This window comes from Hibiscus syriacus, unplaced genomic scaffold, assembly GCF_006381635.1.
Source record: "Hibiscus syriacus cultivar Baekdansim isolate YM2019G1 unplaced genomic scaffold, ASM638163v2 tig00111280_pilon, whole genome shotgun sequence".
NCBI classification, from domain to species: domain Eukaryota; kingdom Viridiplantae; phylum Streptophyta; class Magnoliopsida; order Malvales; family Malvaceae; genus Hibiscus; species Hibiscus syriacus.
Genome location: NW_024063046.1, coordinates 455,419 through 470,637, shown reverse-complemented (window position 1 = coordinate 470,637; position 15,219 = coordinate 455,419). Strand labels below are relative to the sequence as shown.

General features: G+C 37.1%; 1 protein-coding gene across 3 annotated transcripts; it reads right to left on the bottom strand.

The window, feature by feature from the left end:
* Positions 1-5,300: 5,300 nt before the first annotated feature.
* LOC120157971 (L10-interacting MYB domain-containing protein-like) lies at positions 5,301-8,148 on the bottom strand. 3 transcript variants are annotated; one of them, XM_039168923.1, is made up of 6 exons: positions 8,022-8,148; positions 7,578-7,920; positions 7,408-7,501; positions 6,452-6,951; positions 5,444-6,044; positions 5,301-5,325 (listed from the first exon to the last, which is right to left on the bottom strand). In XM_039168923.1, the coding sequence occupies exons 2-5, from the start codon at positions 7,911-7,913 to the stop codon at positions 5,463-5,465; spliced, it is 1,512 nt and encodes a 503-aa protein (XP_039024854.1). In that variant the 5' UTR covers positions 7,914-7,920; positions 8,022-8,148; the 3' UTR covers positions 5,301-5,325; positions 5,444-5,462. The 3 variants fall into 3 exon arrangements, with proteins under 3 accessions (XP_039024854.1, XP_039024853.1, XP_039024855.1); XM_039168922.1 differs by lacking the exon at positions 5,301-5,325 and having other exon boundaries at positions 5,335-6,044; XM_039168924.1 differs by lacking the exons at positions 5,301-5,325; positions 8,022-8,148 and having other exon boundaries at positions 5,335-6,044; positions 7,578-8,015.
* Between the last annotated feature and the right edge of the window lie 7,071 nt (positions 8,149-15,219).

The following is a 15,219-nucleotide window of genomic DNA, read 5'->3' as shown; positions in this document are numbered from 1 at the left end:
GAGGAGTCGTATTATTATTTATTTTTTTCTTAGGAATATATCACCTTTATCGTATTTGAGTTAACAAGTTAACGTATCGTCAATTTTTAAGGATAAACTGTCAATTTAATACTTAAAATATCAGTTTTGATCTATTTTAGTACATCATATATCAGTCAATAAGTTAACGTCTAATTCAGACTATCGTCAATTTTTTAAGGATAAACTATGCGTTTAGTACCTAAACTATCAATTTTGATCTATTTTAGTGCCTAAACTTTCATTTCTTTTAAAACCATACCTGATGTTTAGTTTTGGTTTCATTTTAGTACCCCGCCGTTAAAAACTTAATGGACGGGCTCGCCGATTGCCGCATCTACAGTCGTCGCATCCTTCACTCGATAAAGCCCAAACTTTCTAGCCCGCACCTTTTTGACCCCTTAAAGCGATTTTCGTCTTCATTTCACCGAGAAACACCTCAATCTCCCCAAATAGACGATGGACTATTCGATTTCTTCATCTGTCGGTCGATGAAGCCCAAACTTTCTAGCCAACACCTTTTCGACCTCCTTAACGCGATTTCGGTGTCCGTTTCACCGAGAAACACCTCAATCTCCCAAAATCGACGATGGGCTCTTTGATTTCTTCATTATTCGATCTCCATGGTTCACTGTTCGATGGACCTGAAACTGGACTATGTTGGTAGATTTTCCATTCTCTCGTGGTCCACTATTCAGTTTGGTCGTCCATCCACTGGAGCTATGCCACGTCAGCCCGCTCGTCAAGTCTTTAACGTCGGGATACTAAAATGAAACAAAAACTAAACGTTAGGTATGGTTTTGGAAAAAATGAAAGTTTAGGTATTAAAACATATCAAAATTGATAGCTTAGGTTCTAAACGCGTATTTTACCCATTTTTAACAGAAAATGATGAGTTTAGACATATGAATAGCTAAGTGACCATTTTGTAACTTTCAATAGTCGTGGGACTCAATAAAGCATCACCCTATAATTTAGAGATTATTTTATAATTTTTAATAGTCGGTGACTCAACAAAACAATACCATATAATTTGGAGACTATTTTGTAACTATTAATAGTTGGGAGAATCAACAATGCAACACTATATAATTTGAAGACTATTTTAGAACTTTTAATAGTATAGTACTCAACAAAACAACACCGTATAACTTGGAGACAATTTTGTAACTATTAATAGTTGAGAAAATCAACAATGCAACCCTATATAATTTAAAAACTATTTTATAACTTTTAATAGTCTATGGCTCAACAAAGCAACGTGCTATATGAATCGTAACCAATTCTTGATTTTGCTTCTTTTCAACAAAGTGTATTATTATTTCTTTTTCCCTTTAAATGAATATATTATTCGTAGATATACAATTAGTTAGATCCGAGTTTAGTTGATATTATTATTGATGTAATAATTTTGAAGAATTCTATAGAAGTATCAGTAAAGTTGTTATTTCTCTCTCAATATGATTAAAAAAAACACAAAGGCTTCAAACCTACTTTAACCCATGTATTTTAGTGACATTTTTCCATTGATCTGTTTTATTATTATTTTATGAGTTTAGACCTTTATTTATTTTATCATTTGAGTCTCTAAGAATGAAGTGCCTTAATCGGTTTTGCCATGTGGAAAATAAAAAATAAAAAATCTAGAAAATGAAATTAAAAAATCATTAAGAAATTATTTAAAAATATAAAATTTAAATAAAAATAACCCAAAATATTTTATACATTTATATTTTAGATTTTAAATATTTTTAAAATTTTATCCATAAATTAAGAATAATTACATTTTTAAAATATAATTTCAAAACATAAATATTGATTTTTTGATAATTTTTTTAGATATTTTTACATTTTTATGATTTTTTAATAAAAATATTATGTAGGAAAATTTGATTGAATCACATAGTATTTTTAACTATTTTTGATAAAATAAAATTTGAAAGATCAAATCGATAAAAAATAATAAAAATTCAAAGTAAGAATTATCCTAAAAATACAGGGTCAATCTCGGTATTAAGCCAAAATAAGGCATGGCTAGGGTTTTTCTCGTGGGTCTCTATCTTATTTACATCGAAAGATGGGTATTTGTGACACATGCGCACTTGGGCTTGAGTTTAATAGTCCAACTATATTTTATAATTAAGTTTCATTTATATCATTTTCCAAGTACTTTTATTTGTTTAAATGTTGCATTAGAATAATTATGTTGGAAGGACATATATCATATATGTATGTTTATGTAGCACATGGGAGGTGGTCATTAAAGGTGATTAAATGGATTGAAAATGTGGGGATGATCGATCGATCATAATTCATCTTTTTTAATGTTAATAGAAAGTCATATTTCGGAAATAAAGACTTCTAGACGAATTGTCATAGGAAATAGATCAAAAGAAAATTAGAGATATCAATCTTTTTTTTCTAAAAGTTCCCCCTCAGGTGAGAGAAAGTTTGATAGCCATTGAGTGATCTTAGTGGTAAAAATGAATCTTGTTATCTCTAAAAGACTCGGGTTTAAATGATTGTATTTATAAAGCGTGCTTGGCATTATCAATGACAAAAAGGATTCTAAACAAATAATGTCTTGAAATCACTCCACACTCTAACAAATTGATTTTTTTCTCAATTGTTTTCCTTTTTCTTTTACTTTTAGTCTTAAATAAAACTATAAAATATTAAAAATAATTAAACCACTTTACCTTGAATATTTCAAATCCGAAAATTATATCCTATTCTTAATTATGTATGATGCATATAGGTTACCCACATTACATAAATTAAAGTTCTTAAATAAATTGTGATTAAACCAACGTGACTCCATCTAATCATCAAATGTGGTGTGCACATGGGAGGGAATCAAAGGTGGGCTGTCCTTGAGACTTTGGGACATAATCCAAAGGAATTGTTTTTTTGACCAAAAAATAAGTATCCAAGTAAAGTGGTATTTGACCTTTTCAATCATCTAATTATCGCTTCTAACTTTTTTAGCTTTTTTTTTAAATGTTAAAGATGTCATAATAAAATTTAAGGTTTAGAGTCTAGAATTTATTAAAAATAAAAATCGAAGATCGAAAAAAAATGAGAAAAAAATGAAAGAGAAGACAATTATATTATTATTATTTTGTTAAACAAAAATTAGAGAGTGGAGGATCACGATAATCAACTTTTTTTTCGATGGAGAAAAAAGAGACATGTTGATGGAATAAATTAGTCTCTTTGGTCGTTGAAAGTTCATACATTCTAGTTTAAGCAAAGAGCTACAGTCGGTGAGAGAACGGTTATTGATCGGTGCTTTTATGTGAGAGAAAAGAAGAGAAAGATTGTGTGAGAGAAAAGATGATTATCATAGATAAGAGAGCTGAGAGAGAGACCACTTCTCATCCTTTGCTTGAGATATAAATATCATGAATATATGGTGACTAGTGTCAAGTCTAACGTCATTATGTAGGCCTATTGATAGGTTGGCAGACTGCACAGATACAATGATCAACTATCTGGTTTGACTATGTCAAAGGTCATGTTAAAGATACACAAACATGGACTCGAAAGAACGCTCACGACATAAGATAGTTCCGGAGATGATGTGATATCTCCATGAATCTTTATTGGCAAATATTTGATGTAGTTTCTAAAGAATATCTTTGGATATAACAATACTTTTACTATTTTTTTATTTTTAAATATATATTTAAAATTTATTTTAAAATTAGGAAAAAAAACAAATGGATGACACACAGCTCAAACCCTAATTCATGGTGGTTACTAATTTCATTTCTTTAACAAACTTGTATATAATAATTATAATAATATTATTATTAAATGATACTATGTATTATAAGATACGTGCCATCAATCTCCCAACCACCTACCTTCGTTTCTTTCTCTTGCAGAAACAAGAACAAATCAGGAAAGGCTCCATCAGGAAGAAGCCAAAAGTATTAATGGAAGGCATTTCTGTAACTGTGTACAAGAATTTGAGAGGCTACTGGAAGCGGAAAGGCTACGTCAAGCTCAACAGTTCCACAGGTGCACGACGGAGCAGGGTGGTGAACCTTGGTTCCACCCGGCGGAGGAGGAGGAGGTTGTGGAGGATGAGGGTCAAGGCGAAGCTGAGAATACTGCCTTCCCCCAAGAAGTTGTTTGTTTGGTTACGAGATGCCTATGTGAAAATGATGCAGGGATTAGACAATTCCGGGGTGGTGGTTAACACCGCCTACGGAGGAGACATTGGTGGTGGTGGTGGTGGTGGTTGGAACATTGCTACCTTTGGGAAGCGTCCGGTGAAAGAATACGACGACAAAATGATTGTCGATGTCTATAAATCATTGGCGATGGTGCAAGGTCAGCTGCTGCCTCGTGAGGCAAGGAAGCTTTGCTCTGCAATTATTTGTCAACGGTGAAACAAATTTGAGGGTAATTAATTTAGAATCTTGTTATATTTTTTCTTAGATTATGGAAATTATATTAAAAATTACATTTTGATATGTAAATTATCATTTTTCTTATTATTTTATTAAATATTACGAATATCCAATAAAAACATGATACAAATACATTATGATTAACAATTTTTTGATAAATTAAGACGACAGTATAGTTTGGATATAAAACTGAAACAAGAAAAGTACTAAAATGAAAAAGAATAAAATTCAAGTGTCAAATTGTAAATCAAGTGTCAAATTTGCTTACCTAATTAATTTGGGGCCACAATTAATTGATAGTGGAAGCATGCCTATGCTTGTTTTAAAAAATTAATTAGTATAATTAAGCATAAATTATGTTTAAAGCGTGTTACATCGTGCTGGGATTAAAAACAAACAAGAATAATAAAATAATGTTCAGTTTAGCTGAAAATCTCTTTAATTTCAAATATATTAAAATAATTTTCTACTAATATTATATCATAAAATTTCAATAACAGTTCTTATTGAATAGTAATATATTTGAGTTGGTGGATAGCCGGATATTTAATATAAAATGAGTAACCTATTGAGAAGGATCATCAAATAAACCAGATTGATTTAATAGGATAAGACATTAAATTTAATAATTTAAATTTTAATGTTTACGAATGACTGAATTTGGAGAGTTTCCTCGTAATAGGCCTTTGCAAAGCCCAATCCAGATTACCACCTCATATCTCTCTGAGTTGCAGAAAGACCGGCACGAACCGCCATTGGAGTGCCGGATGAGATCGTCATTGACCGAGGTGATCAGGTGCCTGCTGCCTTCATCAGAGGAGATGAGGAAGATGTCTTTGATTTGATATAAGACACATTTGTCCCACAAAATATGTCTCAAAACTATAACCTTGTTTCTATGTATGTACAGACATCCTAGAAAATTTTCAGAATTTCTCTACCATCTGCATATGCTTCTGTGTATAACTCTGTGCCTAATCTCTGCTAAAGAATAGAAGTACAATCGACTAGACTCCATTAAACTCACTGAGGAGGACAGAGCTTCCTCAACAGCCACTTCTTCCGCAGTTTGACATCCAGTGCCATAAAAGTTTTTGCTTTTATTTCATCTTCCAGGAAGTCGCATGCATCCAGTATAAAGTCTTCATCCATGTCCGGTAACGCCTGTACTGCTGTAACTACACTCTCTATTGAGATGGGGTTTGAGTTCCCGTCATCCTTCTTCTCCGTTAAAGAAGAAACAGCACTTGCCATCTCTCGAAGCACACTGGCCATACTGTCATATTCGCTTCGTAATTTCTTTGAATGTACAGAACTCGACTTGTTTTCTAGTTGGCGTTTGTAGTTATGGTTAGACCCGGTTGTGTTTGAATCCAGACATGCTGGCTCCAGCAAGTAACCGATTTCACCTTCACTCGAAACAGATGCTACAGGAGACTGAGAAAACTTAGGTGCCTGCAGTGGCTTCACTTCTCGATCCACGTTTTCTGGTTCGGAACATTGGAGGGCAAAGCAATCACTGTTATCAGGGGAACTGCATATCAAACACAGGTCTTTATAGTACGGCACCGGTCGGGTCATGAATTGTCGTGCATCCTTATGCCCCTGCATGTAGTGATATGCATCAAAAGCCTCTCCATTACAAGCCGTAAAGGACATTTAATAGTACCAAATTAATCAATAAACAAAATGAAATGACAACAATATCATCTTCCTTGTAACATCATTTCACTACATTAAGTTCAGAATATGATCCTCCAAATACATTGAAAATTTTGAACATTTCCATGTCAGATACATACCAGTATCCGAACATTCACACCGATTAACTGTAACATAGCTCTAAACAAATAAAACAATGCCATTAATACTTGATGGCATATATCGTCTCCAAGTCCTAAGGTACACAGATTCTACGTCGCTTCCAAGTAGAGTATGTAAGCTTCAGGTATAATATGGCCTAGATTATAAGAGCATTGACTGTAGTTCGAGATTTACACATAATTACATACCTTGATGTAGTCTTGCCATACACTATCATCAGCAGTCACCATTTGACGTTCATCATCCCAGGCAAATCCATCCAGTTGAAGAATATTCTTGATAACATTATATTGCCTTCTTAGAGTTTTAAGGCGATTCTTTAGTATGTCCATGTCATAGTTAGAACCGAATTTCGCATTAAATGAAGCAATCATCTCTATCCATGCCTGCTTGCAAAATACACCATCAATCTGGTTCCCATTGTGCACTTGCTCAAGCATAAGATCAATGAAAAACCGGTCCATCGGTGGTTGCCAGTACATCCTATTACGACCATAAGGTGGGTTTGCTGTTGCAATTGGCGTACTCTCCGATGCATCCATCACTTCTAGGGGAACGGAAACACATTCTTCACCCAATACAATTTCATGAACAGCCTCCACGGTTCCATCATCACCACATTCTAATCGAGCGGCTGATCCTTCTTTGTCCTCACCCAAGTGTGATGATGTCTCCGGCACACTATAACCTGGTAACAAAATATATGAAACTTCGGTTGCAAACACTCTTTTTTGCTAAAGTATCTGCATTAAATATATGTATTTGACGCATTCGGACATAAATATGGTATATCGTCCTCCAAATACATGCAAAATCTTTGAAGATGGAGCATACTTTGTTCCTTGTACGTATCCGACACACCTCCTCCATATATAACACACAAAATATTAATAAACAAACTCATCTCTCAATTTGAAACCGGACTAAAAATATTACCCTCTTTCCAATTGAGCTCGCAAACATATATATGTATACCCAACAATTTTTTCTTTATATTTTCTATTGATGATCTAATTTGTCTCCTAAAATTTTATAATTCATCCGACATAAAATTTTAGGTCCGTTCCTACCCGACACTCGCCTCTAAGTCGGAATAGCAGACCAATAACTTAGAATTAGTAGTATCAAGGATAGAATTATTTACCCATTTTCCCAGCTAAATTATCTCCATATATAACACAAAGATCATCATAGTATGGAAGACTTTTCAGTCTGTAAGGACGAACATCTGGGTTTACCTGTAAATCAACAAATAAGACTCTAAAATGTTATAAATCCTTCAAAAAAAATAATCAAATAATTAAAGAATTGAACCTTGACATATTCATCCCAGATTTTACTCTCAGCGACCACCATTTGTCGAGTAGCATCCCAGCTAAAACCCTTCTGATTCAGCAGATTCTTAACAGCTTTGTACACATTCCTCAGCGTTTTGTGCCGGTTCTTCAGCACATCCATTTCGTAATCGAACTTGAATTTCTCGTTGAACGATGAGTTCATGTTCACCCATGCCGTTTTGCTGAACACATGGTCATCGAATCTATTGCCCTTGTTGAGCTGTTCCAGCATTAGGTCGATGAAATATCGGTCCATTTCGGGTGTCCATATCGTTCTTAAACGATCCAAACTGCCTTTGCCACGGATACCCATTCTTCAACTATGTAAAATCAAACGTAGAAATGCAAGAATTATGAGTCGATATGAACATTTGGACATGAACAAAATCAAATGAGAATTGGATTAGTGGAAAATATATACCTTGGACTGGAATTGTGGAACAACGTAGGGAAATAATCTGGGGTGTCTGCAGGTTTAGGGATAAGGTTTTCCAACTTAGGGTTACGATTGCTTTGCGGCTGGAATAAGATGAGAACCGGTTTGTGTAATCCCAATTCCAGGGTTTATCCCAAAGAACGTTATTCGCTTCAATTTCTTCTAGGCGACCCCTAAACTTTAGTTGTTTAATCATTACAGCCTCTAAATTTTTATCATATTTTTCATTTTGATTTTATGGAATAATCTCACTGATTCTAGTTGAACCTAAATACAATATTGAAGTAGGCATGAAGATCGAAAATATCATTTTGATAGATTATTCTGGGAACGGTTCTAAATGCGTCGATAAACTATTGCAAAATGAGATCCAATTATGAAACATCGTCGACATTTCTTGATCAGAAAATGTATTGTGATAAATGTAACATGAAACGTCAAACTACTATAATGATAGAAAAAATTGTGTCATAAAATCAAAGGAATAAATATGTAATAGAAGCAGACAAAAACAAACTCTTAAATGATATGTAAAAAGAATAAAATTAAAACACTGAATATAATTATTTAGATATAAGTCAAAATGAGATCTAATTATGAAACATCGTCGACATTTCTTGATCAGAAGATGTATTGTGATAAATGTAACATGAAATGTCAAACTACTACAATGATAGAAAAAATTGTGTCATAAAATCCAAGGAATAAATATGTCATAGAAGCAGACAAAAACAAACTCTTAAATGATATGTAAAAAGAATAAAATTAAAACACTGAATATAATTATTTAGATATAAGTCAAAAATTAAATAAAAATAAAAAGGACAACAAAACTTAAATAGTCATCTCATGCAACAACATTACGAATTAATAATATATCTCCAAACTATAACCCTCATTTTCTTCAATGTGTCATCCACGGCTACTTTTTTCAATATAGTGATTATTGCAAATAATGTCCATGTGTTGTATCGGGTGGGGGTTGTGAGAGTATTTTTCTGCATCACTTTTTGATGTTGAACGTGGCTTATAATTCCTTCAACAACCTTCCGATCCAGAGATGATCAAAGCAACTTGTGCCTTGGACCTCTTTTTTTTAAGGAAGAATTACTTATATTCTAATAGCATTATCAATGACAAGTTGTTTAATACAATCAGGTTCATCCAGGAAAAAACAGACTGGATTATGGTTCGATAAGGCTCATTGTGCTAACATGTGGGCAACTCTATTTCCTTCCTTACAAACATAGTGCACTTTGAAAGACGGGTAGGCATGAAGAAGCGATCTAGCCTCATTGAGCAACAATCCAACTGTAGAGATGTCCTGGGTCTTGTTCTGGGTCTGGTTAGACAACTTGTACACAATCGAAATGGCATCGCCCTCAATAATAACATTATTCCACCCATTCTCAGTAGCAAAGCGAATACCTTGAGAGAAAGCCGTAGCTTCAGATGATTCGGCTGTAAAGGGAGGATCAATCTTTATTAGCAATCCCCCAAAGACCATACCATGTGCGTCTCTGGCCACAACTCCAACGGCGGCTAAGTGTGATTCCTTACTAAACGCTGCATCCACATTAATCTTGATCAGTCCCCGCATTGGCTTGCTCCACTTTCGAAGTCTATGGGAAAGGTTTCCACCAGTTGAGCAGCGAAGAGGGTTAGAGACCTGCTTAAACTCTCCAATAAGGTTCCAGGCTTTAGAAATAGTGTCTCTGTCCGATTGAAGCTCCGCATCATGAATCCACTTATTTCTACGGTTCCAAATATTCCATAACAATGAGAGGAACAAATCAAACCCTTCGTAATTTAACTTGGATTGAACCCGCGTGATCCATTGGAGGCAAGAGTGTCCTTCCCAATCAACAAGCTCTTGAGAAAGGCCCGACATCAAAAGAATCATCTTCGATTTGGGGCAGTCTTTAATCGTGTGCAATGCCGACTCAAGCTCCATATTACAAAGTTGGCAAAGACCTTCCCCAAGATTAGCTTGCTTTAGTTTTGTCCCCATTGGAATAGCTTCTAGGCAAAGCCTCCATCCGAAAATTCTTATCTTTGAAAGAACATTTGCCTTATCTACTGCATTCCAAATGCCTTCCGCAATTAAAGTTGGGTTGTTCTGAATTTTTAGCCAATTGTAGCCCGACTTAGCAGAGTAAGAACTCGAACTATGATGGCACCATAATATTTTATCACCATGAACCGGTGCAATCAACGTGTTGAGAACCTCTGATGCATTTTCACTGGAAAGTACTCTTCTTACTTTGAGCTCGTCCCATCTGGTGCAACCTGGAATTAAGAAATCTGCCACCCTTATTGGTTGGTCTGCACTGTCCAAGTACCTCTCATTCCACCAAATTGGTCCAGAATCCCCCCAATTATCCGAGAACATTCTAGCCTTGCTTTCAATCCCCACCCTCCAGAAAAATCCCTCCTTAAGTGTATCCTTGGCCTTCATAATACTTGTCCATGCATAAGAATGCCTATCCCCAAGTTTTGCATTGAGAAAATTCGTGCATGTTAAGTATTTAGCTTTAAGTACCTTAAAGGCCAATGACTCCTCGTCGTGAATGAGTCTCCACACCTGATTGCCTAGGAGGGTAATATTAAACAATTTAAGATCCCTGAAACCCATCCCACCAAATTTTTTAGATCGGCACACCTTTTCCCAAGCAATCATAGCTCATCTTTTAGTATTCTACTTTTTTGACCACCAATAAGACCTCGCTTGAGACTTGATATCCTCAATAACCCCTTCCGGAAGCAGGTAACAAGACATAGCATAAGCATGAAGCGCTTGAACAATCGATTTGATGAAAACCTCTCGACCTCCAAAAGAAAGGAGTCGTTTTGTCCAACCTTGAATTCTCTTCACCGTCTTGTCTTTAATAAAGCTGAATGCCGCTCGTTTGCCACTTTTTCCCACAACAAGAGGTAACCCAAGATAGTTCCCTGGATCAAGAGACTCCACAACTCCCAGCTCATTCAAGAAGATCAATCGCTCTGGAACGAGTGTATTAGGGCTAAAAAGATGCTGGACTTCTCAAAGTTCACCTTCTGCCCTAAGGCCTTTTCATATTGGGTCAAAATACTCTTTATTCTTTTCACCTCATCGATCGAATTCTTCACAAACATGATACTATCTTCGACATAAAGTAGGTGTGAGATCCTCGGTCCTCGAAGGCTAGCACGAATGCCCTTAAGATCATTCATCCTTTGAGCTGCAAGAAGCAATGTTGAAAGTCCTTGTGCGCAAAAAAGAAACAAATACGGGGACAACAGGTCCCCTTGTCGGAGCCCCCTTTGTGGAGTGAAAGGATCTGACGATGCACCATTAATACGAACTTGAAAGGAAACAGTGCTAATGCACTTACGTATGAGATTAACAAAAGAAACATTAAATCTCATACGAAGCATAACATTAAGAACGAAATCCCATTCAACTCTATCATATGCTTTTTCCATATCTAACTTAATAGTCGCCCCCTTATTAGGGCCATTTTTTTAGCCCTTTAGGTAATGGATAAACTCATGTGCAACTAAAAAGTTATCTGAAATGCGCCTACCGGAGACAAACATACATTGGTTTTTCGCAACGCAAATAGGCATAAAAGGCTTTAACTGATTAACAATAGATTTGGACATAACCTTATAAATGACCAAGCAAAGGCTTATCGGTCTAAAATTTTTCATTGACATTAGACTGGTTACTTTGGGAACTAGCACAATTATAGTTCGGTTAATAAAATCAAAGTTTGATGAACCATTCAACGGACTTAAACAGAGTTCAACAAAATCACAACCAATAACATCCCAAAAACAGCGGAAAAATTGACCGGGTAGACCATCATAACTTGGTGCTTTCGAAGGGTTGACCTGAGAAAAAGCTTAGGTGACTTCCTTGGTGGTGAAGTTGCGGTAGAGCATCTCATTATCCATCAGCATCACGCAACAATCAATGGCTCACAAGATCTCCTCATCGGGTGCCGCACCTAAAGACCGAAAGAGAGAGGTGAAGTAGCTTGTAGCGACATCAAAAATGTCTTCCATCTGATCACACCAAACCCTCCTCACTCTCCAACCCCTCAACCTAATTCTTTTTCCATCGACCATTCGCTCTTACATGAAAGAAGTTTGAGTTCCGGTCTCCATCTTTCAGCCACGCTACCCACGACCTCTGATGCCAATATGCCTCTTCTTTATCCATAAGGTCCTTAAGCTTCACCAAGGCCTTGCTTCGTTGCTCACAGACACCATCCAAAATCTGAGCCGAATCAAGATGGAGGATTCAGTCTCTGAGACGCCTCTCATCATGCTTTGCTTGCCTTCTTCGCACCATTTGTCATTTGTCAAGTCTGTCACCCACCTTCTTAACTTTACTAGAAAAGAAATCCTCTTTGTTCTCCAAAATCTCACGAACAATGTTTCAACACTGTTCCTTACTCGCCCAGCACGCGTCGAATTTAAAATAATCATCCCTGTGAGGTCGGTTTGGAGAACCACTCTCCAGGCAAAAGAGCACAGTGGTCTGATGAAGCGATCGGGATCATGGACACTGAACAACTGGGAAACATAAGTCGTCAATCATTCTTGGCCACAAACCGATTAATACGCTCTTGCATAAAGAAATGCGCCCGAGTTCCACTCACCCATGAAAACCAACCAATCTTGGGTCGAATGTCCCACAGGTCAGCATCTCGTAGATACCTTTGGAAATCCTCCATCTGCACCCTCACCCGTCTTCGACATCATTTCTTTTAAAATAGATGAATAATCTCATTGAAATCTCCTCTCATACACCATGGGAGTGAGGAGATGGAGGACATGTGTGAAATCATCTCCTACTTATTCTTAGCAGTCCACGCGTTACGACCATAAAACCTCTCATTCCTTCTAAATCAACATCAACCTAACACAGTCTTCTGCTCTGTCCACAGAAAAACAACCGAGCATCTGCATTGCAAGTCGTATAAACTCAACTTTATTTTTACTAATCTTTGTTTCCGAAATAAAGGTGAGCATTGGGTCCTTTTTGGAGATAATTATTCGTAGCTCCCGAACTGTCGAAGGGTTCCCAAGCCCCCGACAGTTCCAGCTTAAAACCCTTACGATGATTGGTGGGGCTGAGCCTTAGCCACCGCCGTTAGTAACATATCACCCGGCTACTCAGTCAAAGCCTCGCTTGGGTCTTCCTCTTCGCTGGTGCCAACTCTAGAATTCAATGAAGAATTTGTGGTGTTCGTCTCCTGTCAGGCCATCCTCTTAAACTTTTTTTGCCTTTACTGGACTCACCGCCTTTTCTATTTCCGGAGCTTGAGGACCCTACCTCAGCTCACACACTAGGGATCCGATTCTACTGCTGGTCCTCTTCCCTTGAAGAATCATGGACCAAGAACACATTTGGTGGCCAGCTGTCCGGGCCAGTTGGATCCCTCCCCGGGACCCACGGTCTGCCACGAGCAACTCTAGCGGGCCGATCTGAGAGTGGACTATTACCCGAACTCGTGATCGATCTTCCTTGAGCCTCGTTTTCAATGTAAACAATTATCTCTCTTCTTTTTCAGTTTCTTTCCTCAGTTCGTCTGTTGGCAGTCACGCGTAACCATTCACCAAATTGAAGGGGATGCTGGAGATGCTCCGAGAACCCCGGGTATTCGGTTAAGACATGCCCAATAATCCCACATCTATGACAGAATGACGACAATCTCTCATATTTTAGTAGGCATTTTCTAGGCTGACAATTAGCAAGTTGCCCCATTTTGGCACAACGGCGTAACGGCTTCGTACAATCAATTTCAACTCTAATACGAAGATAATCTCCCATCCTGCCTTCCCCGGACCGATCATCTATTGCAATGGTCTTTTCAATCTTGTTTCCAATTTTTTCCACCGTCTCCTGCCGCATCAGTCCCAAAGGGAGTTCATAGATTCTCACCCATACTACTAGTTGCTGGAAATCGAACACCTCCAAACTTAATGTGGAATCGAAATATGTTATTGCCAGAAGATTCCCTTCGAAACTCCAGGGCGTACGCTTGAGAATAGCTTGCTTGTCACTTAGGGTCTTGAACTTGAACAAAAACATATTTGCTTTCAAGATGCTGGAATCCAGAAGCCTTCTATTGCCCCATATAGTTCTGAAAACTCGCAATCTACCTTCTTGTAGCCGATGATTTTAGCAACTACCCACTTGTCCATCTTCATGAGATCATCCTCAGAAATGACTCTCGACGGGGAGATATCCTCCGATTTTTCCTCTGTAAAATTCAGTTGTTGCATCATATGTACTACTTCTTCTAATATTATGAGATCAAGCAGAGCGGTTGTGGATTTTTGGTTGGAGGTAAAAATTGTTTGAAGATACACGTATAACAGAACACGGCAACAAGTTTCCAAAGCTAGAGCAAAATACTTCTCTTTGTGAAAGTGTGAAAGGTGTAACATCTCTATCTTCCTTAGACATAGTCTCCTCTCATGACTCGGTTTCCAACCAATTTGAACAATTTTTCCAGCCTTTGGCTTTTTCTGATATCCGTGTTTCTCACCAACTTCCTTCAGCTCTTTTATCCAACATGTAAAAAACTCCATCATATCAGTAGTTCCTTTTTCGTGTAAGAACCATCTATCCCGTACATCTTTTAGCATTTTGCCGACTTTGTGCACAGTGTGTCTGCTGCTTCTATAGAGATCCTGTTGCAAGATACACAAGATCCCTAAATTCCTGCTACACTCGTTCCAGCTGGCTGCTTCCACTACCAGTACAGAACCACGATCTGTCATACCACGATAAATCAGAACATCCTCGGATACTCCCCTTTTTCCTCGATACCAAGGTTTCAACCCTTTCCCGCCTTGAAATATCTCTTTATCAGTCTTCCTATCAGTATTTCCAGCATATTTCCCCGTACCTGAAGTCTCCCAAAACCCATCCCCATCCTTCCTATAAGATTTAGAAAATCCTCCTTCGAGAACTGGGCTTCTACCTTTTTCCTTTTCTCTTATGTAATATCCCTACCACCCCTATTCAACTTTGGAAACCGTAACTCCCATTCACAAACATAGTACGTTGGCAGCCCTAAGAATCTTCATTTTCTCTCTCAACAAAGATCCTCGTAACTCCTTCCCTATCTTTGTCTTTGTGAGTTGAATATTTCCTTCCTAAATACTCTTTCCACGTTCTTTT